Here is a 27,727-nt window from a genome sequence, read left to right on the forward strand (position 1 = left end):
TGAGCTTACTGCTGGGTTAATAGTGGTGGTAGGGGCAATTGGACTAATCCTAGAGAAGATTATGGAAAAGGAGATGGTGATGGTGGCAATGAGATAGTTGGATGCGATGGCTTTGGTTAAGGTGGTGGTTTTAGCAGTGGAGAGAGCGATGGCTATGGAAGTGGTGGCAGAAGTGGGGGTATGGGTGTGGGTGGATCAGTTATTTCCACCAAAATTTCTTAGATAATAGGGTTATCTTTCTCATTAATAATATTTCTCTCACTTGGGATTTGCATTTGTCACGTCCGACTCCAACCACAAGAGGAAATCACTTTGGATCAAGTTATTTCATCCCATACTGGATTGGTAAGACCCGTACAGTTTTGTCTCACATATGAAATAGAGAATTTCTCAAGCGGTCACCTATCCTAAGATTTCTGTTAAGTGAACACGTTTAATCATGAAGTTCTTCTAACTCTTTAAGTCATTCCACCAAAAGACACCTTTGATGACTAGTTTCTCCATTTTAAATAAATGATTCGATTCATTTCTGTGTCCAGCATTCCATTACCCATAGCTAGCCTGTATCTTAGAAGCTAGCCAGGAGTTTTGCTCTACCCGCCCTTTTAGAATCGTTTTGCTGGGTCGGGATGTCACAACATTTCCATATTGACATAACAATAAATAATCACTTTTTGGACAAATGAACCATATTGTTTAACTGAGTAAAAATTTAGAGATAAATAAATTAATTCTTAAAAATGTAGAGACGAAGTATTTAATTAACCAAATCTTAGGGACCTCAAGAGTTTTTCATGTTAAAAAATCATACTAATCACATATCAAATTAATTCTTAAAAATGCAAAGACAAAGTAGTTAATTAACGAAATCCTAGGGACCTCAAAAGTTTTTTTCTAGTAAAAAATCATACTAATCATATATCAAGTGACTAATCACGTATCAAGTGAATATTTTGTACATAAATATTAAAAATATCCCAAATTATTATTGTCAATATAAAAAAGAAAATACTATTATTAAAATTCACAATTTTAGAAGTACAATAAGTGACGCGCAAAATTTAAAATGCTAGGAAAAAATTTTATTCGTAAAAAGTACATATGTCAATTCGTGCATTTGCCTATTATTTATTCAACCTCCTTGTCTTTCAAGGCCATCAATAATTTTCTTATCCACACCTTAATACATGTTCTGAATCTGTATTAAGCCACGGCACCCTATACTACCCCTGAGCACGTTGTAGCCGTGCGCGCATTTCTCGCCAACATCAACCGCAACGATGAGTGACCGATCCACCACCAAAATCAGAAACCCTAAATCTCCCAAAAAGCAGGCTCAATCTTCAATGGCGCGAAAATCTTCTCTCCTGAAACAAACACTAATTCTTTCTGCTTTCTTCATCCTCGCTATCTATGCTCTCTTCAACACCTTCTTCAATCCCACTACTTCTCCTTCCTCATTCGCTGATCATCTTTCTGGAGACAAATTTTTTGGGTTTTCTGGGAAAGTGATTGAAAATGATTCCAAGAAAGTGAAGATTTTCATGTATGATCTACCGAAAAAGTTTACCACAGGCATAATTGAGCAACACGCGGTTGCGCGTGGCTCCAAAGATACGTCAAATGTCAAGTATCCTGGCCACCAGCATATGGGTGAATGGTACTTGTTCTCGGATCTCAACCGACCCGAAGAAGAGAGGGTCGGGTCACCTGTAATCAAAGTCGATGATCCGGAAGAAGCTGACTTGTTTTACGTTCCTGTATTTTCGTCTCTGAGTCTGATAGTGAATCCGATTCGACCACCTGGAGCTGAGCCCGGGTCGGTTCACCAGTATAGTGACGAGGAGATTCAGGTGAATTTGGTGGAGTGGCTGCAGAAGCAGGAGTACTGGAAAAGAAATAACGGGAGAGACCACGTGATCTTTGCTGGGGATCCCAATGCGCTTTACCGGGTAATAGACCGGGTCAAGAATGCGGTTTTGTTACTGTCAGATTTCGGTCGGGTTAGACCCGAGCAAGGGTCGCTGGTGAAAGATGTAATCGTACCTTACTCTCATAGAATCAACACTTATAATGGAGATATTGGGGCGAAGGATCGGAATACTCTGCTTTTTTTCATGGGAAACCGATATCGTAAGGACGTAAGTTAGTTTTCTTTTTCCTTTTTAGTTGTTTTTTAATATTTTTTTTCTCCTTCTCGGATTGTATGCTTTTATATTGTTAGATTAGTGTTGAAGATCTTTTTTTTTATTTATTTTAGTTTTGACATTGTTGTTTGGATTATATAAGTTATTGATCTTAATTTGATTATGTGAATCAGTAAAACCCTATGATTCATTGAATTCTTACTAGTCATTTTGCTGTTGATTTTACTAGTCAACTTGAATTTTACCTGTAGATGCTGCCTTCAATATGGTTGTTTGCTGAAGTGTTCATATTGTCCCTAATTATGAGCTTATAAATTCATGAAAAGAAATTCTATTGATTTTCACTTTTGAAGAATATACACATGCATTGGTGATTTTTTTTTTTTTAAAAATGTTAATGTTAGTTTTTATTGCATATCTGAACTTTTCTATGATAGAGATTGCTACATATGTGTAGTTGAACTAAAAACATAATCTTGACTGGTATCATGGTTTAGGATATGTTGTCTTACTGATATGATCTTCTCTTTAAATGATTATTTCTTTTAGGGAGGTAAAATTCGTGATTTACTTTTCCAAATGCTTGAAAAGGAAGATGATGTCATAATAAAACATGGAACGCAATCTAGGGAGAATAGACGTGCAGCTACACGTGGCATGCATACTTCAAAGTTCTGTTTGAATCCTGCTGGTGATACTCCATCAGCTTGTCGACTTTTTGATGCTATTGTTAGCTTGTGCATTCCTGTAATAGTCAGTGATAGCATTGAATTACCTTTTGAAGATGTCATAGACTATACAAAGATTGCAGTCTTTGTGGGTACAGCAGCTTCTCTAAGGCCAGGATATTTAGTTAAAATGCTAAGAGATGTAACCACAGAGAGGATTCTGGAATATCAGAAAGAGCTGAGAGAGGTTAGTACCAATATCATACCTACTGCTGCTAATGTCTTTTCTGCTTTTCACTTTCCTTTAAAACCTTTCTATTGTAGCATTTTGTTGTTGCAGAAAGTATATTTTTACGTAAACTTTTTAACTAAAGACCTTCTATTCTTTGCTTGGAATAAATGAGTTTGACATGATGAATTCGTTTATAAATGGTATAATTGCAATTTTGATGTATGAACTTTTTGAAATTTTCTATTTTGACGTATGAACAGAAAAAGTTTACAATTTAGTGAATAAACTTTTAATTTTTTAACAATGGAGTGAAATTTATACACGTGGAGAGCAGGAAATCTTTGTAGGACAACTGGATCCCACTTTTTCATTTTTTAATTGCTGATTGTACGCCAAATGGGATGCCACATAGATACCATGTAGAACTCCTCTCTTCTTCACCACCACAATCCCTAAACTCACCTCCACACCGCCTTCAACGCAGAACCCCTCTCCACCTTTAATCCACCATCACCACTGCCATCAACAACAACCAGGTAAAACCCTTCATCTAAAGTCACCTCCTTCCTTCCGCTATCAGCCACCACCAAAATAACCTCTTCTTTATACGATCTATTCACTTTCCACAGTAAGACTTTTGCATCTGGAAAAGCCACCACCATTCTTCCTTTCCCTAAACCCATGACCGGCTATTGTAATGCTTAAGGGCCGCATTTCATACAGTAATTCTACACCACTTGTATCAAATCTGGTAACAATTTATGGGTCTTTTTTAGACTGAATTAAAGATTCGCAAACCTGGGCTATAACAATTAAACGATTTTTTTTCAACACCAGGAATGCTGGTAGATTCCTCAATTGCTAGTGGAGAGACATACCAGAGACCAAGCCAATTGGCGAGGATTTCGAGGCGGCTGACAGTGTCAAGGGATTGATACTTTGGTGGGAGATGAGGAGGAGGTCTAAAGGGTTGGTATAGTTGTTGATTTGATGGAGATGGTGGAGGGGAAGGGATTAGAGTGGCGGATATGGGATTTTAGATGGGTTTTGGGTGAGGATGAGTAGAAAATAAAGAGAGGAGGACTGAGACTAAGAAAATGGCTTATTTTTTGAATTGGAAAAGAAAATGGCTTATTTTTTGAATTGGAAAGAGATAAAGGCACATTGGTGTTTATATTTATGGAGAACATGGCGTCAAAGAGAGAAAAAGAAGAAGAAGAGAGGAGTTTTACGTGGCATCTCATTTGGCGCATAATCAGCAATTAAGAAATGAAAAGTCGGACCCAGTTGTCCCACAAGGATTTCCAGCTGTCCATGTATACAAATTTCACTCAATTGTTAAAAAATTAAAAGTTTATTCACTAAATTGTAAACTTTTCCGTTCATACATCAAAATAGAAAATTGCGGAAAGTTCATACACTTAAATTGCAATTATCCCTTTATAAATAGTAGGACTTGGTTTAGTTATGTCGAATTTTATAGAATTGAAATCATATTAGTGAAATGAACACTTTCATTCTTACTAAACATGAAAACACTAAATTTCAAATGCATTCCACAAAATTTTGTGGAATTCACTTTTACTAAACAAGGCTTCAGGGTACTTAGCACCGCTTAGCACCCCATGGAGCAGAAAGGTTCAATGCCTAACAAAAACGATCTTTTTTTTTTATTCCATTTCATATTTATGATAGGCTATTTGATGAAGTTCCCTGGAGGAAATACAGTAATCCTTTGTTGAGGAGATTTATGAATTTCCATATTCTGGCTTACTTTTGGAAACATGCCTTGTATCTTAATGAAGGACTTCTGTTATGAAATAAAGAATAAAATAGAAGAGTGGATGCAAGTCATTTATTTCAGTTTGGGTTTTAATTGTTCAACTGTAACTTACCCTGTTTGATGTATGAATTCCATAAAATTTGTAGAATTCAACTGAATTACCAATTTTGAGTGTATGCTGTGTTAAAAAATTTTTCATTTCAATGCAAATTCAATTTTGTTGAATTGAACTCTACTAACCAAATTCCATAAAAATTGATGGAATTTCAAATGAATTACACAAAACTTACACTATTAAAATTTTGGATGAGAATGTCCATCTTCGCATTTTCTCTCTCCTCTTTTTCTCTCTCTTCACTCCCCTCCTTTTCTTCTCGCGTTTTCTCTTTTTTTCCTCTCTTCTCTATCTCTCTCACTTTCGATTATCTGTATTTTTTAAGGGTATTCTAGACAATTATCACAGTGGATTGAAATTCTAAATTTATATTAAACATTAATAATGTGGAATTAAATTGAAATCCTCATTTTAAACTTGTCATAAAAAATTATGAAAATGAATTTTATCTTGAATCCATTTTAAATATATTCCACATTTTAAAATGGTTTAGACCAAATGGGGCCTTAAAGAAAAGAAATTTGTAGAGTTTTCTTTTTGCATATCCTTTTCCTTTGGTTCTACACAAGGGCCTCACCAAAGTTAAGTTTTGAGGTTTTTGACCAAGCAGAAGCCTGTGCTTTTTCTGTTATATCGTTTTCGAAGTCCATGCAAATAATTTCCAATATGCTTGTGTTTTCTGTGTTCATAAGCAACAAAAAGTGAAGAGTCAAAAGTCCACTGGGCATTGTCTAATGGGCTCATACTTGGTTTGGATTACTTCTATTCTTGCAATGCTTACTATTTAGTTATTCAGTCAAAAAAAAGAATTTCAATAGTTACGGTTTTTTGGATTGTGGATGCAACTCACCCCTAGATGTGACGCCTAAGGAATTCCAGTGTGAATGTAATCATCCTCTTTCTCCCCTCCATTTACATGACCATATCTGAATCCAGCAAATACTTGCATATTTCAGCCACCAGTTCCTTCTCTTCCCCTCCAAATTCAACCCTAAACTTGTAATTTTATATCTTTGACCTATTTAACACTTTTTTTACATAAACTACAACCTAAATACCAACCCAGCAAACTGTAAGAGGGTCCCCAGTACATGGGTGTTAGCAGTCAACTGAAGGTCTACACACGCAGGCCTAAGCCCCCACATATTGAGCTGTTGAATTAGTCATTCAAATTCTAGTCATTCAAATTCTGTTTTGCATTTCTGTTATTTCCTGTTATGTAGGAGGTAGTTCCTCCACTTTCTTTATTCATGCAGTAGTGGGAGGGTGATCCTCCACTTAGGATTCTGCTCCTTGATTGTAGGAAAAGTTAGTCTGCTATTTGTGTATATATTCAGCAGAACTCATGAAATAAAGGGAGGATTAAACCCAATTAAGTTCTTTGTAAGGTCACAGTCTCCCTTTGACGAGTCTGTAGATTTCTGAACTTCCACCATAGGTCGTTCAAGGAAAACCCCTAGCCTAAACACCCAAACACCAACTTCCCACCAACCCATAACTCGATCCATAAGTAGGGACTCTACCAATGGGACTGTCCACTTTGTTGGAGACAGGGGAGTGGACATACAATAATACTGCAGAAGGTGTAGGGTCACGTGCCTTCCTTTTTTCCCCCTAGTGCTGAGAATCTGTTACTATGACTTCAACCTTTAGTCTTTGAATCGCAAAGGCTTGGGGCTTAATAAAATTGAAGACAGAGCTAATACTGATGAATTTATGATCATGGCTGAAAGGTTTAGTGAGTTAAGGTACATCTGGGCTTCTACCATCACTTACCTTTCTTTCCCTCTTAATCTCGTGTTCTTCTCCTGAACAAATGAGGATAAGTAGTTGAGATTGGTTTTGCGACTCCTTTTCTGCAAAGCTATTTGTGATTTGTGTTGGGAAGTATGTTCTCTCTTTTACACTGTTTTTCCATCCATTTCTGAAGTCAATTTGTGTGAATTATATTTCTGTTGGTTCTGAAACATGTCAGGTAGTGGTATATCTGTTCCAAACTTCAGGGTTGATCATAAAATTTTACCGTGATGTAAAGAGTGTGGCTTAGAATTATATGGATATTGTTTTTGCTCTTGTTCTCTAGGGGTAATTGCTACATAGTCCTAGGTTTTTATCAAATATACTAGTAAGGACTTTGGCAAAATTACATTATTTAGTCCTTGCATTATAATTCTGTTATACTATGAGATCCAACGGTTAGTTTTTCCCTTCAATGATTGTGAAATAACAAAAACACTCTTTAAGGATGATTACTACATTGGGACTAGATAGAGTAAAATTATAAAAATGGAGGTCCTTATTAGTAATTATCTTTTGGGATACTTTTGACATTCCGCATACATTTAACTAAAAATTTAACAGTTGGACTTTGTAGTGTGATGAAAAATTATAATGTAGGAACTAAATAGTGTAATTTTAAAAATTAAGATCCTTAGTCTTGTATTTGAGCAAAATCTACGGACTATATAGTTCATTTCGTAGGGAGGGGATGGCTAGCCTCTCCTCTGTTCATTTCTTTTTTTTATCATAAAGGTTCTTGAAGATATTATTTTCGTGGGAACTTGTTCAGTTCTTCTGTCGCTACTCTAGTACTCAAGAGCATTCACTAGTCTTGTTAGGCGATCACGTTTTTGCTTTTATATTTCACATTATGGATTCTTTTATTATTTTAATTCCCATTATGTGGATTGTTTGGAAGTGAAGCATACATATGGTAGCAAGCGAAAATATCATCATTATTGTTATTGAGTGGTGATCATGTGTTCAGTTTACATCAAACATGGAGGAAGGTCAAATTGCCATCACAGATATGAAAGGCAAATAAATTCATGCCTTGCATTTGTAGATTAGGTTTTAAGCTTTCCTTTATTTCTTTTTGTGAAATCCATATTTGATTGAACAGAAGCATGGTAGTATCACTTGTGAATTTATAAGATTTTGCGTTTTGAATTTTCTGATTCAGGTGAGGCAATACTTTGAATATGGCAACTCAAACGGAACTGTGAATGAAATATGGCGTGAAGTTGCGCAGAAGCTACCTCTTATAAGATTAATGATTAATCGCGACAAAAGGCTTATCAACAGGGACATGAGTGTTCCTGATTGTTCTTGTTTGTGTACAAATCAAACTGGGTTTATCACCTCTCTATGATACCTGCATGTCTGTGATTAAGAAGATGATACTAGCAAAACAACCTAGTACGTTCCATGTAGAGAAAAATTTCCGGGGTCGTGAAGCACAAAAACATTATAATGCAGTATTTATAGAGATGGACGGTACTCCTGATCCTTCAGTAGGTGGATTTTAGCCATTCACCTAGGTGATGAAATAGTCTCATTAAAAGGTTTTTTCCCGCTTTTTTTTTTTGTAGATTTCAGTTCACTTTGTATGTCATGAAGCATATGATCAACAAAATTCAAGCGATGATGTCGGTGTAATTCATTTGTACATGTTAGAGAAATAAAATAAAACAGAAGTTTTTTGAGTTATATTTATTTGATTTTTCACTAGGAACAAAAAACAATTTTGTAGTTTATAGTTTTTATTTGCTAGAAACAGAATAATTTTTAGTTTTTGGTTATTAAAAGCTGTTTGCTAAAATTGTTCTCTTTTCTCTTGGCCATGATGTTAAAAATTCTTCCAATCATCAATTTTTTTTCTTTTTCAGCCATTAAAGATTTTAGTCAATGATAAATATTCTAAAAATCCAAAGTTTGAAAACAAAATAATTAAAAGAAAATTTGCGTTTTTATATTTAAATTTCAAAATTACACTAACCCTTACTAATATATACAATTAATTGAATAAAAATAAAGTATTCAGGTAGTTTAAATAAATAAATGATATAAAATTTATATAGAAAAGGAGTATAAATAGAAAATAAATAGAAATGTGGAGAATTTTAATAAAGATAATGAGAATGGTGTATTTTCAATAATAATATAATCTTCTATCATAAAAGGAGAAAACAAAAAAAAAAAAAAAAAAAAAAAAAAAAGAAAAAAAAAAAAGGAGGAACGGTAAGATTAAAAACAGAAAACACATTTACATATACCACTATTTCTGATTTCATAAAATTTGTTTTTCGTTTTAAAAATAATTTTCTAAAAAGTAAAGGAAAAAAATTAAACAATTTTGAATAAGTAGGTCTTGTTTACTAAAAAAAAGAAAAACGTAAAACTTAAATGCAACAAATGGCACCGGTAAAATTAGTTATTTTGGTAACTGTTACGTGTTTTAGTAGCGTTTCAACAAACGCTAAAAACTAAATATTACATAAGTTAACTTTTTATAAAACACTACTTTAACCTCTAAAAACTTAAAATAGCATTTAGCGTTTTTATAAAACGTTAGCTTAATATCTAAAAGCTAATCCAAATAACGTTTAGCGTTTTGACCACAGCTACTTAAAAAAGTTATTGCCGAACACAATCTTAATGCTATCTTCTATTTAGGACATATTTAATAGCATTATACGTGATCACTATTTATAAATTAAGAATTTATTTATAAATGTAAGCAGACAATATCAAATCTCTAGACACTTTTTTAAATACATGTCTAATATTTTGAAAGCAAGTTCTATTATTTTAAAATTTTGTGATAATTATATATTCAGTGTCTCGATTTTTAATTTTTTTTCTATTTTAATGTCTGAACGAAAAACATTATCAATTGAGTGTTTAAATTTTATAAAATTTACACTCGAGTGCCTCCGTCTGACCTGGACTAACGGAATTGCAACTAGACATTTGTGGGCTCCAGTTTTTATGTGTTGGCGCCGAGATAGTATTTTTTTATCCATATCATCAATACACATTGGACTCCATGTGTACTCTTACATGATTTTCCCATTCTATCCCTCATTTAAAGCAACAACCTAAATCTTCTCCCTTTCTCTTTCTAGAAACTCTAGATCGTCTCCGTTTCTCTTTCAACCATCAACACCTCCTCTTCCTCCTCCACGATGGTGTTGTATTAGATCCTCAATATGTTACCTTCAGGTATGGAAAATTTAATTTTTACAGTAAGATATATTTTGGTCTTGTGGATTTTTGGATGGGTTTTTACAAAGAAACCCATATATAGTTTTTTGAAAGAATTCGTTGATTCTTTGAATGAAGAATAAAAAGTGAGGTTTTTGATTTGTATGTTATATATATTGTTTTTAGCCATATTTACATTAGTTTAACTTCCGTTGATATTTGCTTGTCATTTATGATTTAAACAAGCAAGAAATTGCCAGGTATTAATTACTGAGGGTCGGCTTGGGAATTTGATCACTGCATAGATAGATTGTTGGCCAATAATAAATGGAGGTTAAAAATGATATTTTTCAGCATGTCCATATCATATTTGGCTTATATGATAATTGTGGAGCTCTTTTTTTCCACGTCAACTGCCACGTGTAAAAAAATAAGGTTCCATAATTGAACATTCATATAAGTTCAGCCGGAGACACTTAATTGCAAATTTTTCAAAATATAAACACTCAATAACTAACATATTTTATTCAGACATCAAAATAGAAAAAACTGAAAAACTAACATTTTCTATTCAGACATCAAAATAGAAAAAACCGAAAAGGTCTGACACTCAATGTTCTAAAATGTTATTACAAAATATACTTTTAACTCAATGTTAAAACTAAAAAAATGATAATTTTATAATTTAAAATTAAATAATCATTTATTTGTTTATTAGATCAAATATTATAAAAATGATTTAAGAATTATATTTTAGATTCTAAAAATACTATAGTAATTAATAATTAATTAAACTTAACAAAACAATACAAAAAGAATATATAGTTTATGTTGAATCAAATAATATACACAATCGTTTATGCAAATAATAAGACGAGATTTTGAAATATTACATTAATAAAATTAATACTTAAAATTTATTTTTATTTTAAGAATATTTATTGACTGCCATCACTTAATTTTATTTATTTATTATTTAAAATTCATAATAAATAAAACGTAAGTTCAAAATTATAAATGAATAGTCTAAATCTTATAAATTTCGAGTTGTCTTAATTTATTGTTGTTTTTTATTCCAATTATATAGTAATTTAGAATTTGAGACATAAAAGGTTTCGTTGGTTTAATTCAATGATTTGACTTTTAATTATAATAACGGAATAATTTATATTTATTAAATGTTATAGTTTTCTAAAGGACTTATGTCTAAATCATTTAGTAACTTTGTTAAAATGACAAATTGTCTGTAATACATTCTAACATAATGATTGATAAATGACAATTTCAATATTTTCTTTTCGTCCCCTGAAGAAAATTTGTGGCTCCGTCGCTGGCCAAACCTTAAACGAAAACTTCGGGAGGAGGAAGAAGACTGATCATACAGTTGAGAGACAAATGCTTCACGTGAATCAGCTCATGGCATTTCAACCAATGGACCACCATCAATAGATTCAAATTGTTTTATGGTGCTATCATCCTTTGGTTGGTCAACCTTGTGAAGCAGCTCAAGCATATGTTCACTGCCAGATTCTGTTGGATCATGAAATGGAAGCAGCATTAGAAAAAATATGACATGTTTAGGAAAGAAAATATGCAGAAAACAATTAAGGATATTGGATCTTGATTCGTTTATAGATTTGTTTTTGTTTTTGTTTACAAATCTATTGGTGAGGGAGAGAACAAATAAAAGGGAAAGGAAGACGAGTTTACTTAAGTCTTTTCTTTTACATTTAATAGCAAAAATTGAAAATATTAACAAAAAAAATGAAATAGTTGAACGGAATCAATATATTGGAGCAAAGTAATGTATTTTAAAAAATATAGGAATACATTAGTTAATTTTGACATAAAATAAAGACAGTTTATGATTTTCTTTAATTTCATTTATTTGGTCCATAAGTGGGCCCATGGATCTAATTTAGAAAAGCTTTTTCCAACAAATGATAGGGGTGAGCATTTGAACTGCCAATTCGACCAATTCAATTCAGTGAATAAATAATTAGTTAAGTTCGATTAAAAAAAATTAAAATTTTAATAATCGGTTAAAAGTTCAATTAAAAGCTAATCAAATTGAATTAATCAAATTAATCAATTTTTAAAACTACATCAATGATGTAATAAAATTAAAAATGAAAATTATTTTAATTTTTATTTTGATTAGGTAGTGATTAGTAATTTCAAATAATTTTTATTTTAATTAAACTTGGTTAATCACAAATTTCAGCTAAATTTGATTAGTTAATTAGATCATCTTTTTTAAACTTTGATGCGATTAATGATCAAAATTAATTCAACCAAAAGAATTCGATTAATTCATCTAAATATGATTAAGTCAAAAATTTCAGTTAAAAATGCTAATCAAATTGGCCAAATACTCAATCCCAATAGAGTAGGATTGATAGCAAAAATATTTCTCTCCTTTATCAGTATTTATAAATAAGTTGTCTCCTTTAATTCTGCTTTCACCCACTGTAAAAACAGTTAAACGGGAGCAAAGGTTAGATATGTATTGACGAAAAAAAAAAAAAAAAAGCAAAGAGAAAGTAACGTATTAAACCTGGACCGAGGGACTAAACAATAATTCTCCCGTAAAAATTTCTCGTCTGTCGTTTGGTATTTGAGTCGAGAAAACACTAAATTGTTGGAAAATTTATCATGTCTAGTCTCTGTCGCAACTTAGAGAGCAGAAATTATATTGCAGATATCATAAACATAACCTTGAAATAGTAACTTATGAAAGACTCTAGTCCAGGTGATAGTTGCAGATTACAGTAGGTAATAGAACACAATTTTCTTTTTCGTCACAGAGCTTCTTAAAACATGCATTCCAGAAATAAGAATACAGCCTCCACTTGTGAAGTTGTACTTCATAAACATTTATTTTCAAAAAAACGTTCATACAAAATGAAAGGCTTATAAAGAGAAAATAGGAAGATACTTTTGTTTCAAATCTTTAACCAGCTGGCCATGTCATTTGTCTGCCGCCCAGGACATGCAAGTGAAGATGATAAACAGATTGACCTGAAAAGAGAGAGCCATAGATTATCAGCACAGGCATGGATCAGAAAACAACATTGCGTAAAACAAAGATATATGCTTACAAGCACTGGGGCCATTGTTTATAACAACACGAAAACCATCAAGGATGCCTTCTTTTTCAGCCACTATTTTGGCAGCATAGAGAAGATAACCAAGTATCTCCCCATGTCTTGCTTCAGCCTTGCAAAGAAAGAACATATCAGCATACAGGAATTATAAATTTGGAAGGCGGCCAAATGCGTAAATATGTCTCTTAACTTTACAACTTCAATTTAATGGCACCCAAACCTTGATGAGAACCTTTGTGCCCCTATAGTTATAAATTTTAGTAAAATTGCATGCATTTTTATACTATCAAAAACAATTATTAGGATTTTTGTCTTTAATGTAAAGTATTGATTTGATGTGTAGTTAGTACTATTCTTAGAATAATAAATTTCACAATTTTCAACTATTCAATAAAGTGTTTAATAAAATGATTTTGCATGTTAAAGTATTTAATATGTGGAATTTTACAAGTTAAACTGTTTAATGAATTAAAACAAAAGTTGAGGGTGCCAATAAAACTTTTTTGTGAAGTTGAAGTGCCAATTTATGCATTTGGCCTTTGGAACACTAAGCAGAGTCACAACCAAAGTAACAATTTCTAATACACCTCATTTATGATGATTCAGTTGAAACTTAATCGATTCTCATGTCAACCCCACAGCTGATACGTGATATTACCAAAAAAAAAAAAAAAAAAAAAAGCTTTAAAGTTATGAACAGAATGAATAAGAGATGTATCATTTTTTGTTGTTAAGGAAAGTTAATATTCCTATTTGTACATAGCATAATCTTAGCGACTTCTTCCTTAGTATAGAATTTATAAAATAGTTTAGGAATAACTTGTATATATATATACTTGTCTTTCTCATTGATGAATACACAACAAGGTTCTCAATTCAATCAATAACAACATGGTATCAAGGCTCATTGAGTTCTAATAAATTTCATTTTTTCTGCAATTATTTTTTTCTTTTTTATTTCTAGGCTTCCCATAAGAGAGAGACCACTGTCAGTGCTGGTGACCATTCTAGGGTCACATTCTTGTCTCACCACCCACTCCAAGGCCTTTCCTGCCTCCTCCAGTGACTGGATTCCCTGTGCGAGGCTCTTACACACCACATCTGTTCCAAAGCTCTGATCCACACGCCGGCGCATGTGGGAGCGTTTGACGTTTTCCGACGACCTGCTTTTCCTTTCCGGCATCGACTTTATTAAATAGGACAACCCTTCTGAGTTGTTTTCTGTTTCGGTGACGTTTGGTAGGTTTTCTATTAAATAGTAGAAAACGTCCGGTGACGTTTTCTACTTCAGCCTGTTCTGCATTTCTTTGGTTTCTAAGCTTCTGCAATTTCTGAAGCTTCTTGGTTGGATGCTGACTTTCTGTGGCTGCTCAAGTTCGGATATAGTATTGTGTGTCTTGTGGTAACTTCGGTGTTTGGTTATTGTGATTCCATTGTTGCGTTTCTGTGTCTCAGTTGCTGCGTCTCTATTGCCTATTCTAATATTGAGATTTCTTATAGTTGCTGACTAGAGTAATTTTCCTTTACTGTGGACTTCTTTTTTGGGTAATTTTTTGGTGATTTTCTGGTGCTTATATTTTTTTGACAAATCATGAGGACTTCCAAACCCAAGGCTGCCATTACTAATGTAGTTCTAGTAATGATTAAGATAACATAAAATAAACTTAATGGCTCTAATTATTTAGACTGGAACAAAACTGTTCAGATTTATTTGCGAAGTATTGCGAAAGATGATCATTTTACTAATGATCCACCAACAGATGATACGAGACGGAACTAGTTAAGGGAAGATGCTCAGTTGTTCTAGAGCGATAATCTGTCGAATAAATCATTGTCAATTTGTTAAAGAACTCATAGACTATCTGGACTTCTTATATTCTGAAAAATGCAATATCTCTAGAATCTATGATGTTTGCAAAGCATGAAAGCAAGATAGACCTCTTACTGAGGAACTTAATGTTCTGTTGCCCTTTAGTACTGATATCAAAGTGCAACAAGCTCAACATGAACAAATGGCTATTATGAGTTTTCTTGCTGGTTTACCTCAGAGTTTGACACTGCTAGATCACTAAGTTGTTTTCTAGTACTAATATTTCTTCTTTGCAAGAAACATTCACCAGAGTACTCTGCACGGAAACCTCTCATTCCTCACATTCTGCTACTATAATGCTCTTGTAAGTCGTGGAAAACAAGGAAATAGGGGGAGCAACTATAATTTTGCAAACAGAAGAGGAACTACTGCTCGTAATGTTATAGCCTGATAGAGTAAAGAACAGATTTCTAATGGAGAAAATAAAAGAAATAGGATCTGAGATTAATAAGGCCTTGAAGGCTTCCAATTAATTGAAATGAAGGACAGAATATCCAGTAAACAAGAAACAGAGAATAGATGACTGAAGAAACTCAGCCCCCAGGAGAATACTCTTGATACCAACACAATCAAAATATCCAAATTATTTTCTATCTTTTGTGCTGAAATAAGAACACAATTTAATGTTTCTGTATGAATATTATGCAGTAACAATGCTAAAGAATAATTTTCAGAAATGTTTCAAAGTTACATGACAAATTGGCATTTTGCATCAATCCTCATGTGATACCTCAAAATGGGATTTCTGAAAGAAAAAACCGTCACCTCTTTGAGGTAGCTCAAGCACTTCCTTTTCAAATGAAAGTTCCTAAAATTTTTTGAGGTGATGCTATCTCCACTGCTTGTTTTTTAATTAATTGTATGTCTTCATCCATTCTTCAAGGTGATATTCCTTATAGTACTTTTACCATCTAAATCCTTGTCCTATTGAACCTCATATTTTTGGATGTACTTGTTTTGTTTGTGATGTTCGTCCTCATATCACCAAATTTGATCCCAAATCCCTTAAACGTGTCTTTGTAGGATATTCTAGACTTCAAAAGGGTTACAAGTGCTTTTCTCCAACTCTTAGTCGTCATCTTACATTTGTTGATGTCACTTTCTTTGAGTCTACTCCTTTCTTTTCTTCCTCTCCTATTTATGATATAGTCAAGGAGGGGAGGATAATCTTCTGGTTTATATTGTCTCTCAACCTATTAATCCGCCCTTTCTGCGGGACATCCACCTGCACCTGCACCTACTAAACCTAGTCCTCTAATTATTCATGTTTATTCTCGCAGGTTAGAGGCTCCCGACTCATGCCCACTGCCAGACTCTTTGTCATCGGATCCAGTTCCTACCATTTTGGATCCTCCTAATCCTAACATTGATCTTGCTATTGCTCTTAGAAAAGGTAAATATAAGTGTGCTTATCTTATTTCTTCTTTTGTTTCTTACGACCACATTTCATTGTGTCTTTAGATTCTATTTCCTTTCCTAAACTATCCATGAAACATTATTTCATCTTGGCTGGCAAGCTGCTATGGAAGAAGAAATAGCGGCTTTGGATGTCAATGGTACTTGGAAAATGGCAACTTTGCTTTTTGGGAAGACCTCTATTGGATGTAAATAGGTATTTGTTATAAAGGTTAATCATGATGGCTCTGTAGCTCGTCTCAAAGCTAGTCTTGCAGCCAAAGGGTATGCTTAGATTTATGGTGTTGATTATTCAGATAATTTCTCTCCAGTGGCAAAGTTTGCATCGGTTCGTATCTTTATCTCTCTCGCAGCAACTTGTAACTAGCCTTTGTATTAACTTGACATCAAGAATGCTTTTCTGCATGGTGATTTGCATGAAGAAGTTTATATTGAGCAACCACCTGGGTTTGTTGCTCGGGGGACTATGGGAAAGTTTATCACCTTCGCAAATCATTATATAGGTTAAAACAGAGTCCCTGTGCTTGGTTTGGTAGATTTAGTGAGGCAGTTCAAGCATTTGGAATGCACAAAAGTAAGTGTGATCATTAAGTATTCTATAGAAATTCTAAAGATAGCATAATTCTATTAATAGTGTATGTTAATGGTATTGTTATTATTGGTAGTCATACTACAGGCATAAAGTCCTTTCTTCACTCTCAATTTCAGACAAAAGATTTGGATCTGTTGAAGTATTTACCGGTAATTGAGGAAGTAAGATGCAAGAAAGATATTCTTTTATACCAAAGAAAATATTTCCTTGACTTGTTGATAGAAACAAGAAAATTAGGTGCTAAGCCATGAAATACACCCATGGCACCCAATGTACAACTCATAAAAGAGGATGGTGAATTGTTTAAAGCTCCTAAGAAGTATGGAAGACTGGTTGGTAAATTGACCTATCTTACAGCGACTCATCCCGATATTGCATATTCAACAAGTGATGTAAGTCAGTTCATGTCTAATCCAACAGTAAATCATTGGCCAATCTTAGAACAAATCTTATGTAAGGGAGCTCAAGGACTAGGACTGTTATATTCAAATCATGAACATTCTAATATTGAGTGTTATTCAGATGTAAACTGGGCAAGATACAAAGTTGATAGAAGATTTAAAACTGGATATTGTGTTTTTGTTGGAGGAAATGTGGTTTCATGGAAAAGTAAGAAACAAAATTTGGTTTCTCGATCCAGTGCAGAATTAGAGTATAGAGCCATCGCACAATCTGTGTAAGATTGTATGGGTGTATCAACTGTTGAATGAAATTGGTCTTAAAGTCTTCATTACCTGCTAAATTATGGTGTGATAATCAAGTTGTACTTCTAATCCAGTATTTCATGATCGCACCAAGCATATTGAGATTGATTGTCATTTCGTTCACAATAAAATTCAAGAAAAGCTTTCTCCACAGGTCATATTCAAAACTGGGGAGCAATTAGGAGACATTTTCACAAAAGCTTTGAATGTGCTCGTGTTGACTATATCTATAACAAGTTGAGCATGATTAACATTTATGCTCCAACTTGAGGGGGAGTGTTAAGGAAAGTTAATATTCCTACATAATCTTAGGGATTTCTTCCTAAGTAGTCTAGGATTTTTACTCCTAAATAGTTTAGGAATAACTTGTTTATATATACTTTTCTTTCTCATTGATGAATACACAACAAGTTACTCAATTCAATTGATAACAACAGTTACGTAATATGATATTTGGAAGGAACAAGTCTAAGTTGATTAATATTCAATAGGATAAAGGGAAATACATACAAATACTTTCATATATACATAGATCAGTTTCTTTCATCAATGTTCATATGGTTACTTAGATGCCCTTAAATATCTTGTTGTATAAACAATAAGCAACTCCAGTGAATGATCAAAATAATTCTGAAGTTTACATCCAAATATTCAGCAGAATTGAACTTCCATTTCTAACAAGTAAATGTACTAAATTTGGTAGTATTGGCAAATTAAAATGAGAAAGAGTAAATTAATAGAAAATCTAGAAAAAATCTATCCGATTAAGCAGTAAAAGCCATTAATTGTTGTCATCCACCAAGGGTGAAAATTTAAGGGCTAGAAAAGAGAAGGGGGGGGGGGGGGGTGGTGGTGTGGGGGAAGGGGAAGAAAGGAAAATGATAAACAAGGAATGCAAGAAATACATGCTCACCATGCCAAAACTCAGGGCAATCCTGAACTACACATCCTATAACCCTGTGACTGTTAAATGAATGAAGGTAAAGTCCTTGACTTTAATTTAATGCTACTGTCAGAATGAAAATTGGGAGGCTTTAATCAAAATGGCGAGTCAAGATGTTTTTGTGGTACACATCTTGTAACCATCTGCTTTGCTTGCACATATACATGCACAAGTGCACACCAATGCTACCTAATTCAGAAGCGTGGGTGCAATTATGATTCAGTATATTGGGTAATTAGAAAAATTGGCCACAAAAATTTCAAAAAAATATTTCAGAAATGGTGATGGAGTTGAGGAAAAACAAACTTGGAAACTATTTTGACTCTGATTCTAAAAGTGAAGCTTTTGATTTAGAAGCTTATTGTTCCCATGAGCTTTTCTATTTTGGAATATGGTGTAACTTCCCATATGAGATACAAGGCTTATTGTTCTTTAGATTTAGAAGCTTTTGATTTTCATAAGATACTCTTAGGAGGCTACTTGATTATAATTAGAGAGCATTATGAATTTTTCTCATTTATGAGTCATAGCCCCAGCTCAACAAGGAAATGTATTTCTTAAACATGAATGTAAGCTAGTCATTTGATTTCAAAGGCTTGCATGCTATTGTGTCTCATTTTTCCTATTTCTCTAGTTCTTTTCTTATTTCTTTCTTTCAAAAGCTGCAGTGACCCAAGTGACTGCTCACAGTAACCAAGCAACTATAAGTTTCTCTTCTTTTCTGACTCTAATCATATCTAACTCAACTCCTTATCCTGAAACTTCTTCCTTCTTTAAAACTAAACCATACGACAGAAATACTTGAAATTTGGTTCCATCGAAGCTTTAGCAAACACTATGTATGGATGGTATGAACTGCCCATATCGTCTATGTGAAAATTTTCAATTTTCATATGATGATTCTTTCCCCATTTGAGGCCTTAATTTACCTACTAAAAGGAATTGGACCTAAGACGATTCCGCAGGTCGCTCAACCTAGCCATAAATCAAATGAGATCTACAAATGTGGGGCACTTCACATGAACATTTTAGCAAGGAATACCAATCCATATAGGCTGTAAGCTAATTGACAAGTGGAATGCAATGTTTCCTCACCATGAAAGTTCCATATTATCAATTATGCTGATTTTTGATAGAAATAAAGGGGTTTTGTTTATAATTAGCTATTACAATTCAAATCTGAAGTTTGGGCTTCTTCAAAAATAAGATATCAATGAGTAGCCTAAAAAAAAAAAAAAAAAAAAATCTGATCCTAAGTCACAACTCAATATGATGTTTGGGCTTGTCCAAATATAAGATGCCAATGAATAAATAAAATTCTGATCTGAAGTCACAATTCAAATATGAAGTTTGCTCTCGTCCAAAGAGAAGATGTCAGTGAGTTGCCAAAAAAAATAAAATTCTGATCCTAAAGGGGACTGAGTCATACAAGAACTTATAGTTCCACAACTAATCCAGCAAATTTCACAAAAGAAACATGAATTGTATCCATCTAAAGGTAAGAAATTACAAATATGTGCACATAATGAAACAAATATCAGCAAACTAACCTTTGAAAGCTGTGTCAATCCATCCCTGATCTTTGGAATAACTAAAACGTGAACAGGAGCCTGAGGATTGATGTCTCGAAAAGCAAGGACCTTGTCATCCTCATATACAATGGATGAAGGAATTTCCTTTGTTATGATCTTATCAAAACTGGAAGGAAAATACAGTTAGAGATGGGAATCTTAATGCACATGAATACTGCACAATAATCTCATAAAAATAATCATCAGTCAATATGGTATTGAATTTTAATTTTATTTATTTGCCTACTTTTATAAATTTTACCAGAAACATCTGAACTCGTGAACAACTTTTACACCTAATTTGCAAATTCTAATTTTGCATAGATATTTTATATATTTGGCATAATGGATATATGGCTAAATGGGTGGGTAAATGCACATGGGTTAAGCAGGTAATGTACCCATGTTTCTATTCCAAATCATTTTCACCCTATCCAAACCCACCTTGCACGACTAACAATACCATGCAAAAGATGTGCCTTTCAGCTCATCCTCTACATAAACTATATCAATATGGTACTATAACAAGTTTGTAATTGGAAAGAGAGCAATAGAGAGAGACGAGGAGAAGAAAAGTGAAAAAAGAGCAAAATTAAATTTTCAGAGAAGGAAAAGTGGAAAGTAATCAATAACACAAAGACAGGTCATAATCCACTCCAAAAGGCAATCTAACATTGCAAAAATTCCAATTCATATGCTTATGGAGATTTTGAGATAAAGAAACACATTATCACATATTCCTGAAAGAGAAAAATACCTAACCTTTGCTAATATTTTTATTTTTATTTGAAGCTTTCTTTGCATTAAAAATAAAATGAGATCCCTGATGTACCTCTTCAAATATTATTTGTTTCTTCTTGACCGTTGATACTCAGTCTATCTCTCTCACTTTAAGTTTTTTTAACACTTAAATCCCATGTTTAATATTATCATAAGGTAATTATTCTTTACTTCTGCAGAGCAAGCCTTTCGAATCAATGAAATCAAAGATTTCAGATGCTTGGGTCCAATAAAATGTTCATGTGTTAATTATTTGCAAATTTAGTAACCTTATGAAGCCATTATAAGCTTGTATTAAGAAGAATCTCAAGGAAAACTTGAGAGTTTCTCATGTTCAAGAATTTTTAAGATCTTGCATCTTAGGAGGCCACTTAACTTATATTTTCTGCTATATCCTGATACGTCAAAGTCCAAAAGTTAAACATAAATGTTCAAACAGTTTGTAATGGCTTAAAACATGAGATCAAACCAGGGTTATTGTGTCACTAGTGATGATACATGGTTGGAGCTCCACTCTCAGCACTGGCTGCTGCTGCTCTGGCAGATGCTTCTTCATCGTTAATAGCAGTCGTGCAAAACAGAGATCTAAATAATATCATAAGTAATAAAGACATCAGGAAACATTCAAGTAACAATCAAGTTACTTCTGACCAAGAAATATATTTCTGGGACCACGCAAGTGTAAGCTTAAACCATAATTTGTTACATGCTTTGGAATCAAAGACTGTCTTTGACAGGAAGAAGCCTGGCCCAAAACCTTTCAAGGTATATTCTAGAAGGCTCAATGCTGGGACCATCAGCATGGAAAAAGATATGATGCAGTGAATCAAGTAATGAAGAGGTGATAACTGGTGCTGTTAGTTACAAAGGGTGAGGCACCAACACTATATAGCATCAACAAAGAAAGAGAATGCCTTACACGTTGTTGGGGCAATATTCCAGGCACTAATAAATGAAGGTTAATTACCAAAAATAAGAAACTGTAATTTTAAGGCTGTAAATCTACATAATTATTTCCTTTAGTGAGCTCCTTTTCATAATATAAATTTGGTGTCAATTTCAGCAGAACTGGACTTTATGAGCTACTTTTAATATGCTTTTTTTTTTCCCCAACTGAATAGAGGGTAAAAAGAATTTTTGTTCCATGCATTACAAAGGTAGTTTCTTTGCATCTTTCCCAAAAAGTTTTAGAACTCGATCTAAGTAATCAGATGCATGATATGATGTAAATTACTAGTAGAGAAGGGACTAGAAATGGTCAAAGTAGTCATCTGCACAAATTTTCTTTAGTATGTTGCATACCACAATTATTATAAAGCATAATTTGACTTATTACATAAGAAAAGTAGCTAAACATAAATTGGAAGATAAGATATTCTCCTCTCAAGTCCTGTAAATTATACCAAAAATACAAATTCATGTAAGTAAAACCCTCAAATCATGTTTAAATAAATCTGCGCCAGACAATGCTCCAATACCAAATAGTTCAAATTATATGGAAAAAATGCAGAACAATAACATCCTTGAGTATCTTACTCCTATAATAAAAGCTTGGTTCATTTTCAAACAATACTCCAAAGTTTCCAGACAAATCAGAAAAAAAAAAAAAAAAAAAAAAAAAAGGAAACAGGTAGTTGAATTATAAATAGATGAAAACGAGATTCACATCCTCTAACACATGCATCAGGAGAGGGGGAAAAAGAAAGAAACTGTCAGGTTTGTGCATCTACAATTTTTCTTTGCAGATTTTGTAAAAAGAAGCCCTTATATTGATGGATCTTTTAGCTTTTGGACCAAAAGTATAAGAAAATACTTCTAGTACTCTCAAAAAAATTCTTTAATACTCAATCATGTCCTCAATATGGATTGTTCCATCAGTATAATGTCAATAAGAAACAAATTCAGCGATGGGGAATGTGGTAATCCAAATATTAGAAATTGGCACATCTACCACATTGAGTGGTTTCCTAAAATCCCAAAATCCATCAACACAAAAGCCTTTGATTAATGGTAGAAACCTAACATTCTAAATCAACAATAAGGAACAAAATTGAAAGATTAGTATTAATTACTAGGAAATGAACTTAAGTACTATAATTCTATATTCTACTTGAAATGGGTTAGATTATTTGCACTCCACAGTACAGAAATCTAGAAGGATAAAGATAAAATTTTAAAAAAAAAATGTAAAACAAAACATAATACCTTCGAGACTGAATAGGCAGAAGGAATTTGTTGTTCAAAAAGGAGATGGTGGCTCTTGAGGAGGTTTTCACATTAGAGAATGCTCTTGTACTAATTGCACAATTCCTGCTTACAGAACAAAATTAACAACCAAACATTGCCTTAAATTTGCAGTTCAAACCAACAACGTAAACAGAGAGAGGGAAAAGAGAGTACCGGAGAAGAGCGAAAGAACTGACAGCCGCCATGGATATTTTACAGTAAGCGGGCTGTAAAGAGACAAAGTTGTTCTTTATATCATTGCTTAAAATTAAGAAAATTAAAAATAAAAGGGAAAATAATTATTTAGCCCTCCAGTTTTGACCAAATTAAGCAACTCTTTCTATTGTTTGTTAAAATTATTTTGACATCCCTAGATTTGCTTCCGTTTGATTATATAGTTCTTTTATCCAAAAAATAACATTTTTTTTCGTTAATTTTACACGAAAAGACTAAAATACCCATGATTACCCGCCACATTATCATCTTCTTCCTTTCCTCTTATATGCATTAAAACATATTCAATATATTTTAATAACAAAACAAAACGAAAAAAAAAAAAAACAAAAATTAAAAAGTCAAAAATATTAAAGATTCAGATAGGTACACACTCCAGTTATCTCACCTTCCAATTCCACAAACTCCTCGAATGCAAAATACTTAAGATCAATTCATGGTAAATATGCCAACACCAAGTCCACCTAGAGGACCATAATGACCATGATCCTGAGATTTGAATTCAAAACAGTTAGAGCCATGTCTTTGGATAATTGGAAAGCAAACAGATTTTATCTAGTTATGATATCTACTGTGTGGATCTTCCAAACAGCAAACTCCATAGCTATAGAGCAAGCTCTAAAATTGAGGAATCCAATTGTTGGAATTTGAAATTTCTTGAAGATTTCATTAGTCTAACCCAAAAACAATAATAATAGCACAAATTGGTCGGGTTGAATCTAGATTTTTCAAATTGAATCGAGATGAGATTTTGAATGCATTAGGCCATATTTGTATGGTGGTTAGGGGGTTGATGAGATTTTCAATACTCTATTCAAATGATTTCTTCTGAAACAAATGTTTTATGTGATTTTATAAAGGCAAAAGGAAATAAACGAACTTGAGGAAAAATGAACAAATTTTAATTAGATATCAAGAATGCTTCTGCTTTTTTGCTTCAACTGAATGATGAACAATACCCACACTTCCTTATTAGATCTCCATTCCAGTTTCGGATAGTAAAATAGATGTTTTTCTACTATTTTTATCATATATTTATGATATTTTATAAAACAAAATATCAGAAATACCTCTATATTTAATGATAGGATCAAAATTATTAATAACTCTATATTTATCAAAGAAAAAAAATTTGAGTGGGGTCATTAGTGTCCAAGTGGCTCTGCCAATGTTGCTGGTGTTCCAAATAATTTGTCCATAGTGAAAGAGATTGTGCCGCTATCTGGGATCTTGACATTCTCTTCCCTTGATGTAGCAAAACATTTCTTCCTCTCCAAATAGACCATGCCACCATAAACAACACTTCAATTTGCTCAAGTAAAAAATATGCAAAAACTGTTAAAGCTTAAGAGAAACTTGAACAAAGAACTTTAAACAACTGGAATTCTTATTTTCCCAATTAAACGGTTCAGACTTGGCTATATATGGCCTTACAATAAAGTCAAAACAAAACGTAAACAGCAAAAACAGATAAATCCATAAGACTAGGACTCTCCTAAGGAATAGCACTTCCCTAAAGAATAGGTCTTTATTCAACAGAATCCAAAAACTAATCAACTCCTAACATACCCTCCCTTAAACTTATGCTTGGCTAAAAAGAATTAGTTTAAATCTGAAAAATCACAGACGCCAAGCTTCCTTCGTAATTTCTGGAAGGCTTCCAACTTGAGAGGCTTTGTAAATAGATCAGCAAGCTGATCGTGAGTGCCACAAAACAATAAGTTTACTGTTCCTTCTTTGGTAAGATCTCTGAGGAAATGAAACCTTACCCTGATATGCTTTGAACACCTATGTAGAACCGGATTCTTTGACAGTTTTATGGTTGAAGTATTATCACACATAATTTTCGTTCCTTCCTTTTGTGAATGCCCAATCTCACTGAGTATTTGTCTCATCCAAATGGCTTGACATGCGCACGCAGCTGCAACTACGAACACTGCTTCTGTTGTCGACAAAGTGACTATGGGTTGTTTTTTAGATGACCAGGCTACTACTCTTCCATTCATCATAAACACGTAACCTGAAGTGCTTTTGCTGTCCTCCATGTCACCAACATAATCACTGTCAGTGAATCCAATTAATTTACCATCTCCGCCTCTTTTATAGAAAACCCCATAACCAGTTGTGCCTTTCAAGTACTGCAAAACCTTTTTTACTGCTGCAATGTGTAATTGCGTTTGACAAGCCATGAAACGGCTAATTAAACTCACCACAAACATTAAATCAGGTCGTGTGGCAGTAAGATACATCAGACTTCCCACAATCTGTTTGTACAAAGTCTCATCTGCTTTAGCATCTTCTTTAAGCACAACCGGAACTAAATGAACACAAAACTTCAGTTTTCTAGGAAGTCAATTCCCATTCCATATTCTAACACTTCTCTCACTACCAATCAGCCATCTAGATATTGGGTTTCAATATCAATAATACGCAGCGGAATAATATAATTATAACGAAATAATTATACTAACAGGAATCTGTTTATACGATTAAAGCAATAAAAATTATTCAGAAGAATACCTCTTTTGCAGATTCTTTGAAACTTTGATATACGCGGTTAGGTTGTTGCAAACCATAAGCTGTCTAAGTGTCCGGCCTCTGGTAGTATCAACACGAATGGACAATCTAAAAACTCTAAAACTATTTTAGAGGAGTTGAGATATTAGAGTGTATGATGATGCTAGCTATCCTATGCTCTATGTTTAGTTTTGTGGCTATTAGTAACAATTATCGTCTTTAAACTATCTCTTAAACCTTATATATGAAAATCTTAGGTCAATAAATAAATTATAATTATTTATTTAAACTTTTAAATAAATAAATTATAACTAAAATATATATGTGCCTATTTATTTATTTAAACAATTTAAATAAATAAATTATAATACATATAGTAATAGGATTTTCAATTTAATCAATTTTATTTATTTATTTAACTATTTAAATAAATAAATCATAATTAAAATATTAGGTTTATTTAATCTAAATTTATCTTAATAAATTTTAGACAAATATCAATTAAGTCAATACTTGATAATTTAGGTAAAATTGTAATTAAATATAAAGTACAATTTTGCCCTTAATGTCCCAAAACTAATTTGTAATTAAGTCATACTTGATTTAATTTCTCGTTTTCACTTTCTCATATCCATTCTTATGTGTGTGACCTTCAAATATGTTGGCAACAAATATAAATTAAATTATTTAATTAATATTTGAAGGTCAAATACATTGTTTAGCAACATGTCAAGACTACCCAAATATTTAGAAAGTCAAAATGGTTTGACTTAACCTTTCAGTGCATGATTTATCAGTGTAATTAATATTCCTTCAGCATTAATGTTCTGATTTAGTAATCAGGCATGAAGTGTGTCTGCTTTACGAAATCATGTTAGTTCTCTTAATCTTCGCCATTAATCATTTGAATGAAATTCAAAATCTAATTTACTAACTTCATTCTATCTTGTGCAAGGATTTCTTAATCAATACTAGTAGAGAACAATTAGAACATTTTCCCTAATTTACCTAGGATGATGAATCCTCTCTTAATTATACAAGTATCTTTATACAGTTCCTATTATGTCTAATTAATCATTGCTTATTATTCATGAATGAATAAGGTGAACAAAGAATAAAAACATAATCATCCCCATATAAGATAGCTTAGTAATTTCAAGTCAAAGGATCACTTATACAAACATCACTTGAGTATTCCATATACACAGGTAACTCTCCATATGGAATTCTCATGCAGGTCAATTCAATGGACTTATTTAAATAATAAGCATCTACATATTAGTTCTAGATATCACATATAATCTCAGCTAATTAGAACCGATGCTTCTATAAGGAAAAAACATAATATGTACCAATCTCAACAGCTTTAATCATTATCTAATAATGAGAACGCTGACTAGGAATATTTAGAGACATTGCTTTAATGTAAATATAAAACTCATAATTATAACCACATTATAATTATTTCGCAAAGCAGTATTGTCTCATGGACTTTATCTTTTATCAAGATTCAAACAATAGAATATAAAAATAAATAAATGCCTTCTATAAATAATAAAATAGTTATTACATGAAATATTATATCCAAAATATAACCAATCAAATTGGCTATAGGGCATATAACTAACAATCTCCCACTTACACTAAAGCCAATTACCCATGTGTTTTTCCTATGGCATCAATGTATCCATGAACTCTTAGTTCATTAGTTTCTCCATAATTTAAAATTATCCTTACTTATTTTTAAATACTTAAGGATAGTTTTAACAGCAGTCCAATGACTTTCATCCAGATCAGATTGATATATAGGTAGGTATCCTCTTTTGGATTCCCCCA

The 27,727-nt window shown here is 32.8% G+C and overlaps 2 protein-coding genes and 1 long non-coding RNA gene across 6 annotated transcripts; 2 read left to right on the plus strand and 1 right to left on the minus strand.

Moving 5' to 3' along the window:
- The first annotated feature begins 1,137 nt into the window (after window positions 1-1,137).
- Window positions 1,138-8,434, plus strand: ARAD1 (Exostosin family protein). Of its 3 annotated transcripts, none has more exons than XM_089715367.1 (3): window positions 1,138-2,141; window positions 2,697-3,062; window positions 4,743-4,995. In XM_089715367.1, exons 1-3 carry the CDS (start codon window positions 1,281-1,283, stop codon window positions 4,749-4,751), a joined length of 1,236 nt encoding a protein of 411 aa, XP_089571493.1. In that variant the 5' UTR covers window positions 1,138-1,280; the 3' UTR covers window positions 4,752-4,995. The 3 variants fall into 3 exon arrangements, with proteins under 3 accessions (XP_089571493.1, XP_089571492.1, XP_089571491.1); XM_089715366.1 differs by lacking the exon at window positions 4,743-4,995 and adding an exon at window positions 3,885-4,373; XM_089715365.1 differs by lacking the exon at window positions 4,743-4,995 and adding an exon at window positions 7,908-8,434 and having other exon boundaries at window positions 1,141-2,141.
- Window positions 8,435-9,776: 1,342 nt separating this feature from the next.
- On the plus strand, window positions 9,777-11,591 carry LOC110008946 (uncharacterized). Its single transcript, XR_002283746.3, has 2 exons — window positions 9,777-9,949; window positions 11,243-11,591. It is a non-coding gene; the product is annotated as an uncharacterized LOC110008946 (long non-coding RNA).
- A 1,016-nt stretch (window positions 11,592-12,607) lies between these two features.
- On the minus strand, window positions 12,608-23,469 carry LOC105629048 (14 kDa zinc-binding protein). Of its 2 annotated transcripts, XM_012210562.4 has the most exons (6): window positions 23,315-23,468; window positions 23,120-23,224; window positions 21,413-21,499; window positions 20,114-20,261; window positions 13,033-13,150; window positions 12,608-12,952 (listed from the first exon to the last, which is right to left on the minus strand). In XM_012210562.4, the coding sequence occupies exons 1-6, from the start codon at window positions 23,344-23,346 to the stop codon at window positions 12,885-12,887; spliced, it is 558 nt and encodes a 185-aa protein (XP_012065952.1). In that variant the 5' UTR covers window positions 23,347-23,468; the 3' UTR covers window positions 12,608-12,884. The 2 variants fall into 2 exon arrangements, with proteins under 2 accessions (XP_012065952.1, XP_012065953.1); XM_012210563.4 differs by lacking the exon at window positions 21,413-21,499 and having other exon boundaries at window positions 23,315-23,469.
- Between the last annotated feature and the right edge of the window lie 4,258 nt (window positions 23,470-27,727).

The sequence above is a fragment of the Jatropha curcas genome, chromosome 10 (assembly GCF_041381405.1).
Source record: "Jatropha curcas cultivar XTBG-Jc1 chromosome 10, XTBG_Jcur_1.0, whole genome shotgun sequence".
NCBI lineage: Eukaryota > Viridiplantae > Streptophyta > Magnoliopsida > Malpighiales > Euphorbiaceae > Jatropha > Jatropha curcas.